Raw genomic sequence first — 23,514 nt, 5'->3', positions numbered from 1 at the left:
CAATATCTGCCTATAAAGGCAATCAAAACTTCCGCTAAAATGGGAATGTGCCTTGTGCCTTGCTTATATGACAGCTGACATGAGAGATGGATTGGATAGACAGATAAATTAGTGTGGAATGAGATTATTTGCCTTGAAAATGGGTCATTTTCTGTGCTTGACTTGCAGGAATTCATGCAAAGGTCTGGCAATACAATTGCACAATTATATTTTCCTGAAAATTATGTAGCATAGGTTTTTAATTTAAAGAAGGCAAAGCAATGATTAATCATTTGGGAAGGCATAGATTTCAAGTCTCATGAGGATAAAGCTGGAGTTTAGAAGTAGAAAGAGCCTGACAAATTGCTCTGTCGTGGTATCAGGAGTTCTCATGAACCCTTAAGTTCCTGAGTTGCCATAGATTCTTACACAGGTGTCATGTTTATTTCTGCTGCAGACAGAAGTGCACTAGGCTTGACTCTGGACCCCTGAGATCATGTCAGATCAAATAAATAAAGCAAGATACAAGTGACTAATGAAACCTGACACAGGTCAAAGGCACAGCCAGAGTCTAAGCTACTCTAAAGAGACCTGAAAAAAAAACCAAAAAGCATTAACACCTCCCTGCCATAGTCCAGTAGTGCTTATTGTGAAGAACCAAGAAACCTTTCCAATGTCCAACATTTTGCCTTATCTTTTCCTCTCTCTAGGTCTTCTGTGATTACCATGGGCACTCCCAGAAAAAGAATGTGTTTCTCTATGGCTGCAGCATTAAAGAGACCTTGTGGCAAGCAGGTTGCATGGTTGACACAGCCGTTGTCACAGAAGATGTTGGCTACAGGGTAGGTCCTCTTGGTTCCTTCCTTAATTAGCATTCTGTATGTCCTTATATATTTAAAATATTTAAGATAAGGTCACCTCAGAAATTTTAGCAATAGGGTGCAAACTTGCCTTGTTCCAGGGGAATAATGGTCCAGAGAATTTTGAGTCACATGTAATATCTTCATGCACCAGATATTAGGGACCCACCTAATGATGGTGTATTTGCTATTTATTTTATTTCAGCAAAACGATGCACTATAACATTTGGCTACAGGCTAATAGGACAGAGATATTTTTGTGTGTTTTATAATTTCTAAATATACGTACAATTTTGTCCTCATCTTCCTACCCATAGTATGAAAATAAATGGGAGTTATGTAATGTTAACTGAAAAGATGATGGTGTCCCACAGTCCTACTCAATTGAATTTCTTCATCACAAAATGCTCCTGGTCCCACTGAAAACATGAGATAATTCAACAGATGCCAAACAAATCTATCATAGTGAAGCTATCTCCAGAACATATTTGGTGTCATGTGTAAGAATATTTTTTTTCTTTTTGGAATTAGAAAAAAATCTACAATCTATTTTATTTCTACTTCCTGGGAATGTCATGTTCATCAAACTCTTCTTTAGATTTCCTGCTGATCTGTATTTTTTTTTGTATCTGTTTAAATGATATTTTCCTATTAAATAGGTTTTTTCAGGAAAAGAAATAAATTTATACGGTCCAATTCTAGTCTTAAAAAATGTTAATTTCACAAAACTAATAATTGTGGCCTTAAAATGATTATAGAGTTACAGCTTGGATCACTGAAACCTGAAAGAGGTTGAAAAGTCTTTCTCAGTTTATGCCTCTGTATACTTTTTGCTACTTCATCATAAATACTCAACATCCTTCCATGAGATTTTTCATGTTTTTCATGCTTATTTTATGAAGCTGCACAGAAAAAACCTGCAGCTTTTCTGGAGGAAAGTGCCCCAGCGTTGGCTGTGAGGGGTCCCTGTGACAAACACTGATCCTGAGGAAAGCAGGGAGGATTCCCACAGCCAGGGCATTTTTGGCTGTTTCTGAATTCTGGGGCTTGCAAAGGCTGAGGAGGGCTCTGAGCTGCACAGAGAGAATTCAAATGTTACTGTCAGCATGTGGAGCCTGACCTGAATCTACAATGAAGAGAAGCTCCAAGGCTGCCCAAGAACACTCTGCAGCAGCCCATAAAAAGGTTTTTATGGCTCAAAGCTTTGCTTTTGCACAGAATGGGAGGTGCATGCCTGCTGCAGATGCAGCCTGTGGAACACCCTCTCCCTGTTTAGGCTGGGGAAACTGGTTCTGTATGGGGACACATCTGCAATTCCAACTGGCAGCACCCAAACCTGCCTCAGAGCTGCTGCCTTGCACTCTGCACAGGCTTCTCTCCTGCCTCCTCTAGGTAATGGGAATTAATCTACCCTCCATGATTGATTTTTCGCCACGGGAACAGAAACCAAATACCTCAAGAAAATGATGGGTTTTGGAAGAGCCTTTGCCTCATATGTTATAGATTCAGCTGTAGCCCTTGGCAATATACAGTCAAAGTCCTCCTTGCCTTTAATATTTGGTGGCCTTGGGTGACTTGCACAGCATTGGCACCATAATCCCAACCTTTTGATAAACATTCCAGGCCCCTTTGATAGCAATCTCTGCTGGGACATTAGTAAAGAAATATAACTCGATTCTTTTTGAATGGGATTGGAGGTTTATGGACAGGGTGCAGTAAGTGGAGCAGCTTCCTTTGCTGTCACACGTGATAAATCCAGCTGTGCGAGGGACACAGAACACAGTCACACTGCTGCACTATCATAAAAGCATCCTTTAAAGGATGTGTTTTCACACAAAATATATTATTGAAAGAAAATTAATGAGAAGAATCAATAGAGAAGAAAGAGCCATTAGTGTGAAATCCACTGAATGCTGGTAAAATGAAAAGAATATTAAATTTGGGTTTGTTAATGCTTCTAAATGAGTCTTGTGTACAGAGACATTACTGTTACCTGCCAGTATTTTTATTTAATTAAAAGTAAAAGATTGATTATGCATATAATTTGAATTGCTCTAAAAAGCTAAACTGGATTAGGGTTCTGATTATTGTATTTGATGTGATAAGTTTACAAAATTTTGTGTATGGGTTCAGATGAGGGCACATACCATTCACATACAGTTACACTAGGTCTCATGGTTGTGCTATGGTTCTGCTGCATATTTTTGATTCCTTCTCAGTCAAAATCCAGGAAAACCTGGAAGCTGTGCATGAAGCCATACAATTTTGTGATCTCTGTGCAGTAAGTAGCAGGCTGAAGGCAGTGCAGAAATGTTGGATACTTTACTAAAGGCAAGAACTGAATTTTCAAGGTTTCTCTGTTCAGCATGCCCAAAGGAAAGAGTGCTGCAGCTCTTAGTAACACACTGGAGATCTTGACTTAGACTGAGGCTTGAGGTGGTGTCAGATTTAAAGTGAAGTTTTTTGCTTTGTTCTAGTTTTTCTCTGCCTCAGTTTTTTCATCTGAAAAATGGACCTTGTGGAACTGGAGTAGACCAGTGATGGCTGTGGCCAAAATACACTGAAAAATGATATAGGTATAAATGAAAGATATGTATGATTAAGTAGTTTGCAAGAGATTTTGTAAAGTAGTTTAGACCAAACATGTATCACTCGTATCAAGCATGTTTTAGGAAAGAACATTGCTCAGTCACTTTTAAATCAAATATTCCTATACAGTGATGTGAAGCCCAAAAGAACAGAACTACAATTCCTCAGAATTAGTTGGGGAAAACGATGGTTACTGGAAAGTGAAATTAGCTGGTTAGTTTTCACTACCCAAACTGAATGAAATTCAAGGGTAAATACCACTAGCAATATGTGGGAATTCCTTCTGCAGGATTCCATACAGTTCAGGTGTTTAAGAAAACTGTCATAAAAGAAGGAATGAACATCCTAGTCTTGCCTGGTCTCCTCTAGGCAGATCAAATGGTGTTTTGGCACATGTTGTGGTTGGTGTAGCAGCACTGAAGTTCAGACACACATGACATAACCCACAGGCATGTGTGTATCTAATGGTCCAGTCTATTCATTAGCATTAGGTGTGCTCTATGTAGCTGTTATCTATTTTTATGGAGTATAAAAATAACACATCTAGCCCTCTGTAATGACTAAGTCATTGTTGCCTCTTCACTGATGGAATATTTGATACTTCAGGCATGTTTATACACTTTGTTGGGAAATATGATTTTGAGAGTAAGAAAATCACCCAGGGCTAAGATGTAATATTTATGGTTTTATTATCACTTTTTATTGTGTTTTCTTAAAGTGAACAGTATGAAATACATTGTCTGGACCTGGAAGGGAATATTTTGGTTTATTTCACAATGCAAGTTAGTTAAATGCTGAGCTTTATTTTCACATAATTATATGTGATGTTCTACAATAAAACAGATCCCCTTTCTCTGCTCTATACCAGCTTCAGACAAAATTCTTCCCATGGCTCAATCCCTTGTCAGACCCTGGATTTATGGTGGGAGGAGATATAATAGAGCTGTAGAGGGGAAAATAGGGATGTCAGGCACTGATCTGTGACTCTTGGCTCAACAGGAAGGTGTAGGTTGGTTGAAGCAGCTTGAGAACAAAACTGATTCCAGCGATTCGCCCAAACTGCTTGGTTACAAATGTTTGATTTTGAGTGAGATATGTCAAGTGTACAGAAATTTTGCATTCTAATCTTTGGAATAAAACAAATGTTAGAATCTGAGGGTTTCACATGGAATAGAGTAATGCAGCAGTTGGAGCTGTCAGTATCTATGGTTAGATTTGATTATGGACACATTAAAACACAGCTCTCTGTGTGTGTGTGTGTGTGTGTATGATATCAACACGTGCACATCTGTGCAATTCATTTTCTCATAGACTCTTCCCAAAATCCTGGATAAAGTGGCCCCTGCATTCGTCATGAACAGCTGCAGCTTCCTGGTGGAGAAGTCCCGGGCCTCGACGGCCCGTGTGGTGGTGTGGAAGGAGATGGGGGTGCTGAGGAGCTACACCATGGAGAGCACCTACTGCAGCTGCAGCCACGGCCTCTACAGGGTGAGTAAACCTTTCAGAAACCCTCTGCCACCCTCCCAGTGCACATCTCATGAGCTTGGATGGAGGAGATGGCCACTGCTGAGCTCTCTCCAGACCCATGTATCCAGCCGGAATTTCTTTTCTGGGGAATCTCATTCTTTTACCCTTCATTCTTATACCTCCTGTGCTAAAAAAGTAGAGTCCCTCTCTGAGGTTTCATTCAGCAGGAAAATAAAAGGAAACTCTAGTCTGCAGCCAAAAGCCCTGAGCTGAAGAAAGGAGTGTTTTGGGGATGATATAGGGACTTATCCTTAAGGGCTTTCTCAGTTTTGTCATAAAAGTTCTGGCAGGTGAGATGGACATTTTTGAGCTTTATTCTATGGTAATTAACTGGAATACTCATTGGTACAGGCTCACTGCCTGAGCATTCACCTAAATGGCTAAATGTAAGAGGCTCCATGAAAATCCTACATTTGGAGTTGCCTGTTCCTGACAAGCAGAGGTAGCCAGTCTAAGGCTACTTTTGACAGATGTCAATGAATTCAAGCCATGCCTGAGACTATGATCTAGACAGACCTGAATTCTACATCAAATAAGGTTGGTAGGAAGGGTTGTACTTGTACCAAATGCATCAGGCATCAGTCTGGGAGATCTCCTGGCAGTTTTTAAGCATGCAGGATAAAGTCGGGTAATTGTATTTGAGTGATCATAATTCTTCATTCATTTGAATGATTAATTTTTTTGCTTTTTCTTATTCCAAACCTGTTGCTTTCATTTGAAAGGCTTCTACATTCCACCTCATTTCTTCCACTAGGGAGCAATCCTTATCTGTACAACATTAATAAGCAGTTAAGGATACTGAAAGACCCTTAAGGAAAGAGTCATTATTACAAATAACAATTAATTAATAAGACATTCAAATTATTATCTTTGTAAGCTCTATACTAATCCTTTTACCTCTCTGTAGAATGTAGCAGGAAGTATTCAGCTGCTGTTTTAACTATGCTTTACTATACACACATCAATTCCAGGACAGGAAAGGCAGAATTAAAAAACGGCAGACAGTTAAAATCAAGAGAGTGCAATGCCCAGGGCAATTATATCTAACACTCTCCACTCCTGAGAAGTGCTAATGGCTTTTTAATAGGCACCACAGGTCAAGACAGTGGGTTTGAATCTTTTTAGACAGTGGGGGAAATGTACTTTGACTGAAATCAATGACAAAGCTCCAAATGATCTCTGCAGAGGAGGATTTCACTGATTTCTTAGATAACCACAGTAAGATCTAAAACCAGTGACACATCAGGTTTTATTGATATCGAATGACTTTTTCTCCATCAGCATCTGTGAGGTCTTTAACCAAACTTGCTTCATGTATGTCATTAGATGCTTAAAATAGTAGGGAGAGAAATCTCTTAAAATGTATGAAATTATTTTCTATGTTCCTTCTTGTCCTCTTTGTTGACACTGATCAGGGCCACAAGCACCCACTGAGGACAAGAGCAAGTTCACATATGAGGGCTTGTGACTGGTGAGAGAATCCAATGTTCCCATGGCTCTCAAGGAAGCCTGAAAGCTGTAAAGAAGTTCTGAAATTTCCATTATGAATGCCTTGAAAAGCTGAATCTTAATTGGATCACTGGGTTGTGTTTATGAGGTCACATATTCTTGTCTGGTTTTTTGAGGGTTTTAGTTATTTTTTGTTGTTTTTGTTGTTTAGGGTTATGATTTATCTCAAAGATGGAGGATACATCAATATTTCCATTATTAATAATTCCTTCACCATTTCTCTATTATAAGGATAATACAAACACTTATTGCAGCTTCTATGATTCAGGCAGATTTAAAGTATTTCCACTATTTTTTCCTAATGCACTGAGTACCCAACTTGTTAATATCAAAATAGAATATAATTTCTTATATTGATTATAGTGGAGCTGCATATAAATACATACTGATCTCTTCCAGAAAATGGATACTTATAAGCTATTTCCTTTTCTTTTTAGTGATCTTTAGAATTGGTCCTATTTACTTGCTCTAAAAAGTGGATTAATAAGAGTGTGTAATTGACAGACTGAACTGAAGATTTTGTTGCATAAATACCATTTAATCCTCAGCTTCCATCTGTCAAGCCAAAGCTACTTGGAGCCCTGAAATCATTCTTGTAAACTGGAAATTAATTACATAAGAGGTCATGTTTTTCTAGTGGCTTCAACACGAGTTTCTCACTCTTGGACCATGAAGTTGGATGTGTGTCTAAGCAATAGAATGACACTAATTCTCAGGCAGAAGATGTCAACATCCTATACCTAGGTCTTTCTGACATTTGGTTTGGAAGATTTGTTTAACTGTGGATCATTGAGTCAGTTTTTCAATGGCATATGACTGATCTCCCTGTAGGGATATATTCTGAATTTCCCCTGGACAAGTACACCCTTATGTTTTGTTACTTTTACACCTGGAAGTACAGCAGCTAGGATTTAAAACATCTTGTTAAATGCAGCAGAGGCTCCCAAGTCCAGCTTCATTTAATGAATCAGTGGTCAGACTTCTATTAAGAGAGCAGCAGACCTGGGCTTCATTTTTTTTTCCAACTTTCTTTTCAATTCAAGAAGTGAATTCATTGAAGCAGCTGCTTTGCTAGCTGTAAGCACAAGTACAGCACTTTGAGCTGCACAGAGGCATCTGATGAGGATTGCCCAAAGGATTTAAGAAGAACAACAAAGCTGCAGAGAGGCTACAAGAGGTTAAAATATTAATTGAACAAGGCTGGTGAGTGTACCCCACTCATCTCAGGTCGAGGAAGGGCTGAGGTAAGCCAGAACTTAGTTTTCCTGATAGAAAAGCTGTGAGAATTTTTCCCCTGGAACGTGTGTCCCCTCTCTTGGACTGAAATTTTAAAAGACTTTAGTGACAGAAAGGCAGAATTAGGTACTATTGATATGTAAATGAGAAACAATAGTGACCCCAGCTTCCTTTAAAAGTAATTTGATTTCAAATGGAGAGGAGGGTGGAAATGAAAGGAGAAAAGAGATGGTTTGTCTGACGAATCTCCCTGTCTGTGTGATCAATGGAAATGCAATAAGCCAACTACCCTTAAGGAACCGAAACATAAAACTAAAGAAACTATTGATCTTATCTAAGGTTTTGTTCAACCTAGGAACAAGAAAAGAAGGTGGTAAAATATCCAAACTCTTTTTCATCTTGTCTGGATTGCCCAAATCAATCTTTGAGCAGCCCTATCTCCATTTGAAAGTTGCTAAAAACAAAGTAACAAAAGTTTCATGGGGAATTTTGCCTCCTCTTTCTGCTGGTTTGCAACCCGGTGGTCAAACCAGAAAATATTAATAATAGAATGATAAACCCCTTATCATTTCTTTGCTCTTGTGATGCCTGCCTGCACTGGTCCCTCGTTGGAGATTTTACCCCTCCAGCTTAACTTGATTTCAGCTGCTGCCTCCATTTTGTGGGATACAGAGCCCTGTCCTGGTTTGAAAAGCAAAACTAGTGAGAGGCTCTAAGTTAGAAATACAATTTATTAGGAAAAGGGAACAAAGAACCAAATACATACAATAGCACGAAGGAAGAACCACTGACAGAGTTAGAGATACAACCTGACACTTGCTGGCTGGGGCGGTGGTAGCAGGTATGGTTCTGTCCCAGCAGTGCTCCTGTAGACTGGAGTTTCTCTCTGGAGGTCCAGTGTAGAGAAGGTCTCAGCTGTTCCTCTTGGAAGAGGGGATCTCCTTGCTGTCTGCACAACCCTGCTTATATCTTTGATGGCATTGTTTGGCTCCTTCCTCTGGGCAGAGCATCTCACAATAGAACACTGTGATCTTATCAGTCATGTGGCCAAAAGAACAGGTCCTTCTGGAGGGACTTACCTCTGAGTCACGAGATAAGGGAAAAAAAAAGGAATTGCAGCTCGAGGTGGTAATGGAATACACCCCAATATTCTAACCTAGGACAAGCCCCCTTCTCATCTTTGGTTCTGAAAAGTCTGAATGCAAGGCTGTGCTGTGAGGAGTTCTGAGTGCAGGTACATCCATGACCCAGGAAGATTTACTGTTCTGTCATGTCACCATTCTTCCTGATTCCTTGTTACCTCGCCTGCTAATTAGGGCCCTTCCACAGCATATTCCACTGTGCTGTTCCATTCATTATTGCATCCATCATCCTCCAAGTTAATACCTTTAGTGCCAGGGTGTACAGCTGAGTTCCCAACCATATGTCTTGGTCATACAGCTAATCTAAAAAATCGAGTTTCATGCTCCTTGTGTACATGTTATGTTGGAAAAGCAGTTTCCTTGGCGTGGTGTGTCTGATGGAGGAGTTGGAGTACTAATGGAAATAAATTTTAGCCTTTTGCTCCAAACAGATTATAAACAAGGAGTAACAAATGAATTTTAAAATTATTGCAGGTATCTTGAAAGTATCCTGTGAAGGAGATTTTGCTGCTGGTATGGGGCCCTCTTAGAAGAAAGCTTTTGGGAGAGCTGAAACATACAATTTTTTTTTCCTGTCCATTTTAATGCTTCTGAGTCAGATGAATTGAATAACCCAAATTTTCTCATAGGACTTGATTAGAAGAAAAAACCATCCCTTTGGATGGAACTGCAGGCCTCAGCACTGAGCAGTGTGGTCATAAGTTTGTAAGACACTCTTGGTATTAATTAAAAAAATCTTTACTGGTATTAATTCAAAAAATCTTTACTGGACAGTAGTAGTGATAGTCTAATTAGAAGATACAATATTATCCATCCCCTTTAGCCTGACCAGCATGGACTGACATATTTAAATGAGTGATGAATGAAGGATTTGCTATGGAAGATTGGCTGAACCAAAGGAATATGCCAAGATGAAAGCCTTCCCTCTTTCTCATCCTACAGAAGAAGCCTGCTCTGGTTTGATCTCTTTCTGCCCAGATCAGCCAAACTATTACCCATGTATGATTGACCACTGAATTGCAGCACTATTTTTTCATAATTATCAGCACACAATTAAATATTTTCTTTATCTCCCTTACTTTTGAAGATTACTTACCAAATTTCTGTGAGGAATTTTTGCATATGTTTTATTCATAAACAGTTTATTACAGTTAATATTCAGAAATTGAGTTATTTTGATGGAGTTTGCAGGTCACATGGTGCTGCTTCTGTTCTTCAGTAAGATGTATATTGTTCTTGTAATTGGAAGTCTGGTGCAGAAACTTATAAATAATTTTAATTTGGACTGTTGCCAGTATTCAACCACCAACAAAAATTATTTCAGCAATATTCTTGCCATAAAGCATGTTTGATAAGTAGCTGTAGACAGAAAAAAATAAAGAAATGGGATATATTCTATGCTTTCTGGTGTACATTTCTGGAAAATTACATCATCTTTGCAAGTCTTACAGACTCTTTGCCATTTCTGATTTCTTTTGTGCCCCAGAGCTTATACTTTTCCTGAGTATGAGTAAGACTCAGAAGCATTCGAAAGCTTCTTTTATATAAAAAAAAATTCATCTCTAAAACGTGTGTTTTTTAGCTGACCCTCAGTGCTCTAGAGATCTCATTCTAAAGCAGATGCTGAGAATAAGAAAGAATAATTTTTCTTTCTGATAGGTCTGCTTCCAGTTCTGGTCCGAAGTGGCTCAAATTGGCAGCAGCTGTAACAGCAAGAAAAGTATAGAAAAAAATAGTTATCTAGTATTAATCTAAGGACTGATGTTTCAAATTAAGGGTGTTGTTTTTTCCCTTCTCTTGTTACCCAAGGCAAAAGTTTGCATCCTATTTGCTTTATTTTCCTGCTTCTGTTATTTCTGCCCGCCCCTTGCACTAATTGATTGGTGATTCATTTTGTAAGATATTCTAATTGTACCTTTTAGGCTTGTGGGCCTCACTTCATAGAGCTTTGTAGGGACTAATGGTATTTAGGAAGTGGGGGAAGAGCAGAGAAGAGGTTTCTGAGCAAACAAATGAGGAGATCGTGGGTGTTGGTCCTTCTTGTAGACACTTAAATCTACAAAGTTTTTATATGAAATTATGTCTTGAACTGCAGGAGTATTTCCCCTTGTTAAGTGCTTTTTATTGGTTTGTTTGTTTTAATATTTGACAGGATACTAACCAAGAAATCACATCTTAACTGTGCTCAGATCACACAACACAACAGAAGCTGTGTTGATTGTAGCTCTCTATTTGGAAAAGCAAATTACAGACCATTGTAGAGCTTTTTTGGGCCTTATATCTACATGTAAACCAGTGTTTGCCTGTAGGACCACCCCAGGAGATCTTTTCTTGATGGGGAATAAGACAATTGTATTAAGACAGGTGTGACCATAAGGTGCAAATACCATCTCTGTTTCCAAAAGTCATGGGTGTTTTTGCCATCTGCTAATTTTTGTTGAGAGTACTCAATGTTGGCATATGGGAGGGCTATTTATATGCATTTAAACTAGTCTGTAAAGTTTGCAACAAGGTAATGTTGGTCTCCATACTCTGTTTTCCCATTTCCTTATCCATTCCAGAGTCAGTTCTTGCTGTTTTGGAAAAGATCAGTTATTGAGTAGGGTCGTTTTTCTTAGCATCACATCTGAAGAAGGCTTATATCTGTTTGGTGTTTGTTTTGTTTTGGTTTGGTTTGGTTTTTTTTGGGGGGGGGGTTGTTTATTTGTGGAGAGGGTTTTTTGTTTGGCTTGGTTTTGTTTTTGTTTTTTCTGACAGGGGAATTTGTCTTGGGATTTCCAACCCTATATAGGGTTAAAACTAATTTTCTGGCATTAGTGTGACTGTATTAGAGTTTTTACTGGGAACACTCAGCCCTTCTTTCCACATTTGCCAAATGTTGGTGCTTTGTGAATGACTCTGGAAAAGCTGTGGGTCCTTAATCCAGCAGGGAGAGTTTGCTGCTGTTCAAACTAACAAATGTTTTCCTTCCATGACTGAAGGATTTGTTAACTCTTTCAAGAAGTCACTGCAGGGGTGGCTGCCTGCTCTGGCCCATCTGGTGAGGTGTCCCATGGATGCTGCCTTGAAAGGCATTTTGGAAAAAGTCCTTCCCAGCACCTGCTGCAGGGGGTTTCAGCTGCTGCTCAGACCATCTGCTTTGCTGCTCATGGGCTGCAAGATCTGAGTGCTGGGGGTGGAGAACGTTCCATTGTGCCTGAATTCACACTGTTACTCAAAACAGGGGAGAAAGTCACTGGAGAAGAGCAACACAGAACTTTCTTTAGTCTCCCAAAGCACCCAGGAAGCACCAAAACCCAATGCAAGAATTATCAGAGGCACTGGGAAACAACATTTTATTCCTTCTCATTATTGCTCAGCTCCCAAGGAAAAATATATTGGAATTTTCTTTTTGTATGTATGACACAAGATGGTCACTGGTGATAACTGGATCATGAATGAGGATACTAAATTAATTTTTCACATCTTATTTTGATAATTATTTCTCCTGAGATGTTGAGCCAGCTGTATCCCTGACTTGCTATGACCTTGAGAAGATGTCCCATGCCATATGGTTAAATTACAGCACAATAAAATATGACAACAGAGGTGAGATCATAATAGATTTGACTCTGCAAAGCTGGGAAGTGTCCAGCCCTGTTGAGATTCAGTGGACATGGCTGGCATGTAGAATAGAAAAGCAGAGCTGACATGTACCTCTTTTTTGGCCCACCCTTTTCCACTCTCATACACTTGTATTTGCTCTGCTATTTACCCCTTCTGCTTGGGACTTACCCTTGGAGATCTTATTCCAACAAATCCTGGAAATCTCCTGCATTCCTTTCACTGCTTAAGATGTTAGCAGTATTCCTGATGTGTTCTAGCTGGTAGTTGGCTTTTAGTTAAACCTAGGGACAGACATAGCAAGCTCCATGGGGCTGGGGGAGTGGAAAACAGGCATGATCTTGAATAATGCTTGTCTTGAATGTTGATCTTCCTTTAGATTTCTTCTTTTTTTTTTTTTTTTTTTTTTTTCCAGTGTGTTGTAAACAACTGATGTTTCTAGTTTGTTTATGGAATTTTTTTCCCCCTCAGCTGCTTTTGCACTTCCCCAGATATTTGATTGCAAGCCAGTCTTCCCAGATTCCAAACTGGACTCCAGAAAGGAGTTGATAGGTACTGACAGGGGCTATCAAACTGTTTCTTTACAAAGTGGATGAGCAACAAGACTTCATAGAATCAGAAGTGCAAGTGTCCTGTCATATCCATCTCCCAGAATTTGAGAGAACAGGACTTGATGGAAGAATCCCAGGTTTTGACATTACCAATCTGGGCAGCCCAGGCACTTGAAGCAAAAAAAAAAAAAAACTATTTGCTATTGGGATTGCATGGAGAAGAAATTGCATTTTGTGAGGGAACAAGACATGAATCAATGGCTCACCTCCATATTTTCACCCTGCTGACAAGTGACTGCTATTGTGTCCCCATTTGAAAATGAACAAAACCAGTGTACTCATGTGGAGACATAAAAACAACAAGTGCTGTCACCTTGTGATTGAGGGAGTAGGTTTGGCCATGTGCTGTAAGGAGGAACAAGCTCTCCTAGTATTAAAATCAGTGCTGTCATGCTCAGAAGTCAAACAGTCTTTTGTACTGCCAGAAGGCTGAAAAATGCCTAGCAATTTATGGTCAGGCTAATCTCTGAATTGTATTTATTCAGTTCATGGGCATAGCTGAGGACCTGGTTTGACTTCAGATGTTAGAGCCTTAACTACATTCCCAGTAAAAATTATTATAGCAAACAGAAAAAAATTATAAAAATATAGCAAACTCAGTGTTTAAAGATTATTTTTCATTTTTTATTTAAAATATTATTCTGACAAATCAGACAACTGCAGTTGCACACACATGTGGTTTTTCTGGATGAAATGTTACTGTTTTATTTGAAGTCCACTAAGAAATTTGGAATGGCATGACCTTGAATGCCCAAGGGATCTCAGTCTTCTAAAGAAAAAAACCTCTTGGGAAGGATAAGCAATAGAAAAGCAACATTCCTAAGGAAAACTAACTGCAGCATTTCAATGGTGGCCCTTTAAAAGCCCAAATATCATTGCACATCATCCTTTCAAGTTTTCTGGGGAATTACAGCAGCTAGCTTTTTGATTTCTGATGTCTCTCTTGCTTGTTAATCTGGCCCCGTGTGGATTTATTGTACAAATCTATTTGGCAGCTGAAAATTGCCCTTTGATGAAGCTACTAGTCTAATCATGAACTCCTCAGGCACGGAAAATAAGAATGGGTAGGTGGAAATGCACAGGCTAAAAAAGCCATGTTTGCCTTTGACTATGCATGGAATTTTAGAGGCATCTAAAGTTCAAAGTTTTTGATTACAGGATTTTCTGTAAAGAAGAATTTCTTTCCTCTTAGGATCATAACATTTGTCATGCTGGATCAGATCACTGGTCCATATAATCAGGTATCCTGCCTCCTGCAGACACTTTCCTCACGGCTCTGAAAACAAAACCTGCCTGTAAGGCAACTGATTCAATTGCACCAAGACACAGAAAGGAAATAATCCTAGCCTGACCTGCCTCTCCTCTGCTTCATAAACTACAAGAGCCCTGATTATCATTTTCAAAACTTGGAATAATGAGCTACATTCTCTCTGAATTATTATGTGACTTTTTCATTCCCTTTTGTAATCTTTTATCAGACAGGGCTTCCTGCAGCAGTGCATTCTACCAGTTGATGCCCATAATATATATATGCCATCTGTTATTAAGCATAAACTATATTTTGAAATCTAATCTTCCTTTTGCTTGTTTCTGTATGCTTGTAAAATGTGCTTCCCACAGCTTCAGTAGTTCCCAGTTTTCTTGTTTGTCAGCTCTGTATCTCCACTCACTGCCATCCTCATGCCTCTGTTATCTATGGTGTTATCCAAGTCCTCTGGTCTGGTCTCCCCTAAAATCACACTGGATGATCTGTTCATTCTCTTCAGTCTCCAAATCTGCAGATACATTCTGGTTCCACCCAGCTCTTGTAGGTTTGGTTAATTTCCTTGTTTTGTTTCCAATTCAGATTTATTTATTTTTCAGGTGTGCTGAACTCTTTTACTAATTGTTACCTTTTCTCTTATTTTTCTTCTACCATAGAAATGGTTTCCAGTTTCCCAGTAGAGCAGATCTGATTATTATTTTTCTGGATTGACAGTATTAAACTCCTTCCTTACTGACCAAGTGCTGACATATTTTTTTCACTTAAATCAGAACACGTGCTCTTGCCTGGTACTTTAAACATCACAAATAATGCAAACTGTGCTGGGTGGTGGACTTGTCCTCGAGTAAGAGTCAGGTCTGCCAGCTTGAGAAGGTGGGAATTGCAGGAGTCCACATCTGCAAATTCGGCTCCTCCTGCAGCTCCTTGGGTATGATAACAGTGTCCTGTGCAGCACAACTCCACAGCCTCTCTGCCTTTCTGTAGTTCTGTCTCAAGTCTGCACTGAAGACTTGACAAATATTCCAGAGTCATAGCAGGAGAAGAGGGAGCCTTGTGCTCCTGCCCTCCTCTCCAGGTACAGCCTGTCCTGTAGCAGGGGGAGCTGCAGTTGCTGGGAAAGGTATTAAGCACTGAAAACAGAATTTTAATAACAAATTCATGAAGCTTTGATGCTTAGATGAGGCTGTTGATTCTTCTGGTTCGACCTCTTGAACATCATAAGCCTTTGGGCTTCACCCAGGTGGCTTTGTACAAAGCCTGTTAACTTGTGTTTGTGTAAACAGGAAAATACCCAGGCTGGATTTGAGAATAGCACAGGATTGAAAATCTATCTGGTCCCTTAGGTGTAAGTAACTGTTAAATATGATTGCCTTATTCTCATTTGAAAAAATATGCCTGATATTTTAGCTGCATTTGTGCTGTTTTTCTCTGCTAGTTTAGAGAGACCTTTAGTAGCTTAGAGTTTGTTCTCTTGAAGGTACTTACACAATGCAACCTAAGTGACCTTTCAGTCTTTTTTGATAATTAATTAAACATGCTTAATTCTTTAATAGTTTGTCTATATCAGAGCATGCAGGAAAGTGCCTCTGAATTCGCTAAAGGTGCAAGTGGAAATTCTTGTGCTAAACCACATTAAGCTCCATGTCAACACTCTGAAGCAGAATTAAGGTGGCCTTAATTAAATTTGGCTTAACTCATTTCTAAAGTAAATTAAGCCAAACTAAATTGTAAACACTTTAGTTTTGAATACCAGAGCAGAAATGTGTTCTTCTACGTGTGATAAACTTATAAAGTGGGGGTATGCTTGTGCCAGATAAACTCTGAGACAGAAGATGGTAAGCCTAGCAGGAGAGTTTGGGATGGAATTTGAAGTTTTATGGCTTATCTCTAGGTAAGACCCTGCATTGCATACTGCATATGAATGATGAAATAAAACCCCAAAAACCTGCTGTGATCTGCCTTGGATGTGTTATATTCTAATTTTTGTCTAAGGAATACATGTGCTGCCAGATGGTGGGAGATCTACAAGTGAAGATATGTGGTCTAGAAAGAGACATTTTGGCACAGCATGCAATATGCAGAGATGCAGGTATTGGGGACAATTCAGAAATCATGTGCATACTTGTCATAAGAAGGGAAGGCTCAGACCTGATGAGGCTGAAGATAGTAGAAATAATAATAAAAATAAAAATGTTGGTTACTGACAACTAAGAGAAGAAAGAAAATTTAGAGATGCTCAATTCTGATGATGTGTGATACTCTACAGAGAATTAGAAGGATATCTCTGAATGTCTTTTGCTGTAAAACAACCAACCACTGGGATATTTTCAACCAAGCAATTGTCACAAATGATCCTCACTTAGCAAGAGTGGACAGAGGAGTAAACACAAGCACAATGTGACACTGAATTGTCTGTCTAGACCAGGAGTGTGAGGTGCAAAGGCACACTTGGATGACGAATTTTGGGAGCAGATGTCAGAGAAATATGTGGAATTCTATATGATAGGATTCTTCAGGGCTTTTGGTGAAAAGGAAAGAAAAAAATCTTGACGATTTTACCAGAGAGTTTTTAGAAGTATTTTAATCAAGGAAGGAATGAAAAATGATTATTGGTTGTATAAACTGATCTGAAGCAGAGAACCTTTTTTTGAGGAGTGAGCCATGTTCTGGTGCTCGGGGAGATCACATGGATAAGGGTCCTTTGCACTCTGGAGGAAGAGAACTAACCTTTTATGAAGTGGTAGGGGGGCAAGCCCTATGAAAACAAATGCAGCTCAAATTCAAACACCTTGTCATAAATAAACTGAACCAGTGCAGGAAAAACTGCAGATGCAATAATTTCTCAAATGTCTCCATGCTACAGCTAAAGAATAGCGAGCAAGACTAATTGAAAGATCATCTTTGTTGATAAGCTGTAATTTAACTGACTGAACTGGAACCTTTAAATTCTTGAATTTAAACACCTCCAGCTACTGCTCTGTCTCCTGCTCGGGGAGGACAGAAAAGGCAGTAGCACGTCTGGCTGGGATGAGGGGAGTGGCAGTGTGCTACATCTTCATTTGCTGATAATCCAGGTGTACATGCTGCAGGTAGGATGGCAAAGGCTAGGAAATGATCCTCCTTGGCACACTGAATTAAACCAGAAAATGGGATAAGCTACATCAGAAGCACTTGTATTCCTTACAGAAAAAGTAAATGTGGAGCCATGGGTTTCAGTTTGGGTGAGATCTACTTGAGATTTCGTGTGGCAGCAGTAAATACTATTAAAGATTCCAAATATTACAGGTGACTAATTTGTAACACAAAAGATGTAGTATCCACTGCAGTTCTATTTTGGACTACTTTGTAACAGGAAATGATGAATTAATCTTTGTTGTGGGAGTTTGTGGTTACCTAGACACCAGTGATCATGACCCAATTACATTTAATGTGGGCAGGGGACAGTGTTCCTATTAACACGTTTTCTTGTATATTTTTTTCCTTAATGAGGGTGATTTTTCAGAGCTGAAGATATATTAGAGTTAAAGCAGACCATAAGAGGAAAAAAAATTTGAAGTATTATGAATAGAAATTTAGTCCTTTTCTAAAAAACTTATTTTGTTACATATCAAAAAAGGCACAGTTCTCTATATCAAGAATTAAGGATATGTTTGGTTAAAAATGATGCTGTTTGAGTAGCAAAAAGAAAGTAATAATTAGTGTAGAGGACAGTGACTTATAATACCGGTGAAAAATCTACATGATTGATTATAGTGAGACAGATTTCTGTTATTTGAGTGTCAGTTTCTTGCTTGTTAGCACTAATTTACTAGTATTTCTGAATGTAATGAGTAAACAACAGTAGAGGTCATTTCCCTAAATGTGGCTCATGAAAATAATCTTTTGAAAAATGATAGCATAGATTTATTGCCCCTGAACAAAGAAAATAAGGAAAATAGACATGAGCTATGGTAATGTTAGAAATGGATATAAGAAGATAAAAATTCATGGCAATCAGTATTTGACACCATCACCAGAAAATAAGTCCTGGAACACTACTATAGAAATTATTGCATGGATGAGATTTTTAAACAGATGCCTTTATTAAAGTAGTACCTTTAATTTGTTAGAAGCATTTCTTTCTCCACCCATTGCCATGTTAAATCTTTTCAAAGATTATGGTTCTTGTCTAGATGTTTTCAGTAATGATGATACTAAATGCTGATTATTTTTGCCCTCATTTCTTCCTCTGGGATTTATTATGTCACTGGACTGAGAGCAAAGGGAACAAACTTTCTTTTTACAACCTTTTCTATCTGCCATGGATCTATAAGACAGAGTTATTCAGTTTGTTACTTCTGACCCAGAAATGGGAAACTTTCTAGTCTGTTGACTGTATACTTAGTCCTAGTACAACATTTTTGTTTTAGGGATTGGATTTAAAGAGACCAAATTCTTACTAGGCTGGTGCTAGGACTTGCACCTCTGAAGATGTTTTGCCTTATTTTCCACTGTCGTCATCATCACCACAGTCAACACTTCCTCAGCACCTTTTGCCATGGAAGATAAAAATATGGATATGGAGTTGGGAAAAGCAGGTGTTGTCTTTGAAATCTTCTGATATTTCAAGCCAGTGTTCCCATTTTGCACTAGGGTGAAAACACAGCCTTTTAAAATAACTTGCAGAAATTGAAAACAGCTGATCAGAGAGCAGGTCACTACCCTCTTTTGGCTGAAGAAAACTCAGATTCCAGTCTGCCTGCTTCAAAGCAAGGATTTAGATTGCTAGAAGGTCTTTTGTTGAACTCATCCCTGCTTCTCATGTAAGAGTTGTAATATTTTGTGTAAATAATGAGATCTACCTTGAGCCAGAAAGAGACTTAATTGCACAACCCAGGAGCAACTCTACTCACCTAAAATAGAGCAGCCCCCATCCCTCACAGGGAAGGAGGGAGCTCAGCTTGCAAGGATATTTTCCTTGTGGGGTCTGATCAAAAATATCCCCCAAGAGATGAGCAGCTCTTCCTGAGAAAGGTCACCTGTGTCCTGTCATAATCTCACAAAGAAGTTTTGTCTTAGACAAAGCATCTTAAAACATTTCTCACCAAATCTCTTTCTGTTTCCCACCTCCTCTTAGCTTTATGAATAAAGCAGAAAGTTTCCTTTGGGGGTTCTGGAAGTAATGACTGAATTCCACAAAGAAATTGAATCAGAGATTCATACAAAGCAACAATGGAAAAGATGTTTTATAATGAGTTTGAGGAAGATGCTGTTAATGATTTTAGGTGAGAAATACAGCTGTGTACTACCAGAGCTAAAAATGGCCTAGAAATTTTGTCCAGTTTACAGTAGCTTAGTCCTGCTGGAAATCACTTATTTGATAAAATATAATTTAGAACAGATATATAGATTTTCTTTTGCCACAGGATCCATGAGGCAGTTTGCATTTGCTCATAGGTACTTTTTTTTAAGTAGTCATTTGTTTAAAAGATGCTTCTCAGCAGATTGTGCAGAGACTTATTCTGCTTTGGAGGGAAAGCTGGTAGCTGATAAAATGATTTTATCTTGAAAGATAATTGAAAGTCAAGTGACATTATTTGGTTTGAATTGCTTTCTCTACATGAAAACAATGGAGTATGAATCTAGCATTTCTGATGGTGTTTACTTTAGTCCTCTCTTTTTGTTTTACATTATATTTCCAGTTCTATTTTTACTGCCTTTCTCATGTTTTTCTTTCTAGCCTTGAGGAGGAACAGGCTGGGATCTGTTGTGTGAGTTAGGGAGAAGGGCTGCATAACCATGTCATGATCCAGAGCACGTGTGCCTGCTGGCTGGCAGTGATGGGAGGAAGGGAGACAGCCCTGGAACACAACACAAACAAACAAGCCCGAGTTACTTGGTGACTTCTTCACAACCTTCAGCTCTCCTTCCACCAGGTGAACTGGCACCTGAAGTCAATCCTGTGGCCTGTGCTACCAGAGAGGACCATTCCACCAAAGTTGAAAGACGTGAGTGTGCAGCAGGCAGCTGGACACCAATTTTGTAATGACCTTTTTAGAGCAGCCCTTCTGTCTCTTCCAGTGAGGGAGAATGAAATAAATGGGATCTGAAAGTGGAGCTCAGGCTGGCTTGGAAAGAGCCACAGAAAGGTCGCTTTTCTGATCAAGCCAGTGTGTTCAGTGATTAGAAGCACTTCCAGGGGTCAGAGCATTGAGGATTTTTCTGGGTCAGGAACAATCCTGCTAATCTCCACATAGACAGAAATTACTTGAATTTCTTATCTGATTGATCAACTTTATGTAAAGGTGTTGCACAGGCTGGGTACCTGCAGCAAACCACCAAAACTGCTTCTGTGGTTTCACACATTTAGTTCTCACCAAATCCATTGATTTTTGTACCCTGAAGGATGATTTGTACTGGGGCCTGGTATTAAATGTCAGCTTTGAAAATAGGCCTTGTCAGGACTAATGCAAAACTCACTCTTGTGGTTAATTTAACGAGATACATGAGCAGACATTGTACATTTATTAAACAACCATAATTATATTTATATTAATGCCAGTCTCCGCCCAGGAGAGATTCAGGTCTGGCATAATAGGATTTGTTTCTAATGCAGAATTTAGATTTCTGAATACAGAGAGTGGCAGACTCAGGGTTTGAGAATGAGGCCATGTTGTGGGTTGATCTTGTCTAGCTCTGGGATGTTTGGATGCTGGTTCTGCAGGTGAGGCTGTGGGCTGTGACAGAAGTACATTGTTAGAGCTCATGTCAGATTCTGTGAATACTGACAGATTTTTAGTTATTCTGGATGCCGCAAAGTTGGTTGAAATACATTGGTAGAGGCACTGACTGCTTTCAGGTGCACTGTATTTGCATGTTCATTCTCTTTAAAAGGTCAGCAAAGCATTCTGACAGTTCTAAAGGTGGCCTGCTGTGCCTGAAGTGTGTTTAGTTTCATGCTGTCTCCTCTGTAGGATATGGCATCAAGTAATTTTGGTATGATATTGATCACGTAGCACATTTTTCTGTGGGTAAGGTCATTGCTTAGGCTTTGGAAACAGGTGAGTGGGATTCTGTCTGAATTTTCCTATATGTACAGTTATGTTATTTCTGGAAAATGGCCTGTGGTTATTGCCCTGTTCTGTTCTGCATTGATATTCTGGGAATAAAGCAGATTTCTGGGACAGTGGCAGCTCTGCTCAGTTGGTTGCAGGAGGCAAGAACAAACCTCAACTGCATTCAGCAGTGTCTTCCTGCTTTTTATGCTGACAGTGCCCACCTCCCCTCCTCTGCATACTGATGTCCTGCATCTTTACTCTGCTTGTCTGTCACTGCAAACAGGGGAGAACAAACTTGACAGTGGTGGATTGAAGGGCTGTAAATGGTTATTGATTCCCAGACCTCTTGCATTCTTAGAGGTGGGGGTCAGGAAAGGTGTGTGCTTGGGGACAGAGCAGGCAGGTTTGTAGGGATTGCAGCATGGCTGAGTGACAGGATGTACATGATTATGATTTTCCTGTGGATTTGCTTATTCTGGCAGCATGCAAATGAGAGATTATGCTTGGAAAAAGGTGTGCACAGAGTTTTGTGTACATGTGTGAGTGTACATTTATCTCTGCTTAGAGGCAGAACATAAAGTTTCTGGTATTATAATAATTCCTATCAGCATTGCCTGAGTCTAACACACAGATTGAACTTGATCTTGGAGGTTCTCCCCAGCCTAAATGATTTTATGATTGTACAGCATATCTATGTGGAATGCACATAGATATTCCCTGTGGGTCTGTAGCAGGAAAGGTGCAACTGAAATGATGATGAACTCTGTGTCATTCTGCTGCCAGGTGACAATGTCACAGTTGCTAGTGAGGTAGGGTAGGAAGAAGGCAGAGGTGCATAACCTCAGCCTTCCTGTTAAATCCTGCCTGCCATAGCACATATGGGAGTCTGTAGTAGCCTGTGAAAGGGAAAGGAAGCTCAATTCTAAAGGAAGACTGAAAAGAAGATGCACACAGCAGTGACTGAGTTCAGATTTCATTAGCTTTTGATATCTGTTCACAGGAAAAAAAAAAAATCACATTTCCTTGGTGACCTTTTAATAAATGCAAAGCTGGAGGGAATTCTGTCTCTCAGTTCCCTTCCATTTGTAACTAATTGGAGTGGAGGTGTGCAGAGCACAGTACTGCAGCACAGCTCTGAAGGACAGAATGCTCACAACACTGCCATTTGTGCATTTCTTGCTTGCCTGCGGGAGCCCATAGGACAGCAAGAGAGATGAATGCCTTGTGAGGTTGTGTCCCATCCCTTCCTCCACCCAGGATGGGAGCAGAAGGGTGGGGCAGCCTCCTCACACTGAGCACTCCTGTCCAATGACACCTTTATTGATGTGAGGAGTGGTGGAAAACAAACCAGCACAGGCAGTGCCTGGCACAGCTGCTGCTTTGAGCTGTTACCTGCTGCTTGTAGGGCAAGGGAGAACAGCTTATCCCTTGTAATATTGCCTCCTTACTGCTCATATTCTGTTCATTAAAAGGTGGAAAGGAACTTTCCTATCTTCTTAACTCTCCTTACCTTTCTTTAGGGTCTTCTACAGCTTTTTAGGCATGTCTTTCTCACCACAAACATTTTGGGATTTAAAATTAGGTGGATGGATTTAGTGGCAGAGGAGTACAGGGCAAAGCAAGACCATTTCAGCTGGAGATGGAGATGTGGAGCCAGAGCCTATTGAAGTACCCTCAGCCTGCTGATAGAGAGATGCTTAGCATCCACAGATGTGTAAATGGTGATTGGTTCATGTTCTTGATCCTAATTACAAGGCTAGACCTTGTTATCAGGGAATTGAGATTGCAGTTTTGTGAATGTTGACTCAGTGGAGTTGACTGGTGGAGCTTGAATGGGACCTTTTGTGAATCCATTGCTAGAAAGGAGAAATCTTATCATGATTTCTCATATATTTTTTGGAAAAATCTTTTGTTACATTCTCTGGGAAAGAAAAAGCTTGGGTAGATTTATGAATTCACGTGGAAAGGTTCTTAAAGCCTGAAGAGGAATCAAATTATTGTGGTACAGATTTGGCTTATTATCTTCTCATATAACCCAAGAAGGAGAAGCATGTGGCTCATCTTGATGTGTTTGGAATACTTAAGTACAGTCCAGATGGCATTTAAGGTCAGGCTGGCTTTGCTGGAGATCCTGACTGGTTGAAATAAGGGAATGTA

At 39.5% G+C, this 23,514-nt stretch overlaps 1 protein-coding gene across 1 annotated transcript in view; it reads left to right on the top strand.

Moving 5' to 3' along the window:
* The window catches only part of AGBL1 (AGBL carboxypeptidase 1), a 249,836-nt gene that overhangs the window by 126,308 nt on the left and 100,014 nt on the right, over positions 1–23,514 (top strand). The window contains 2 exon segments of the mRNA XM_031505750.2: positions 690–821; positions 4,740–4,916. Of these exon segments, the coding sequence (XP_031361610.2) occupies positions 690–821; positions 4,740–4,916 (309 nt within the window).

This window comes from Lonchura striata, chromosome 11 (genome assembly GCF_046129695.1).
Source record: "Lonchura striata isolate bLonStr1 chromosome 11, bLonStr1.mat, whole genome shotgun sequence".
Taxonomy (NCBI): Eukaryota; Metazoa; Chordata; class Aves; order Passeriformes; family Estrildidae; genus Lonchura; species Lonchura striata.
This window is presented reverse-complemented; position numbering and strand designations above follow the sequence as displayed.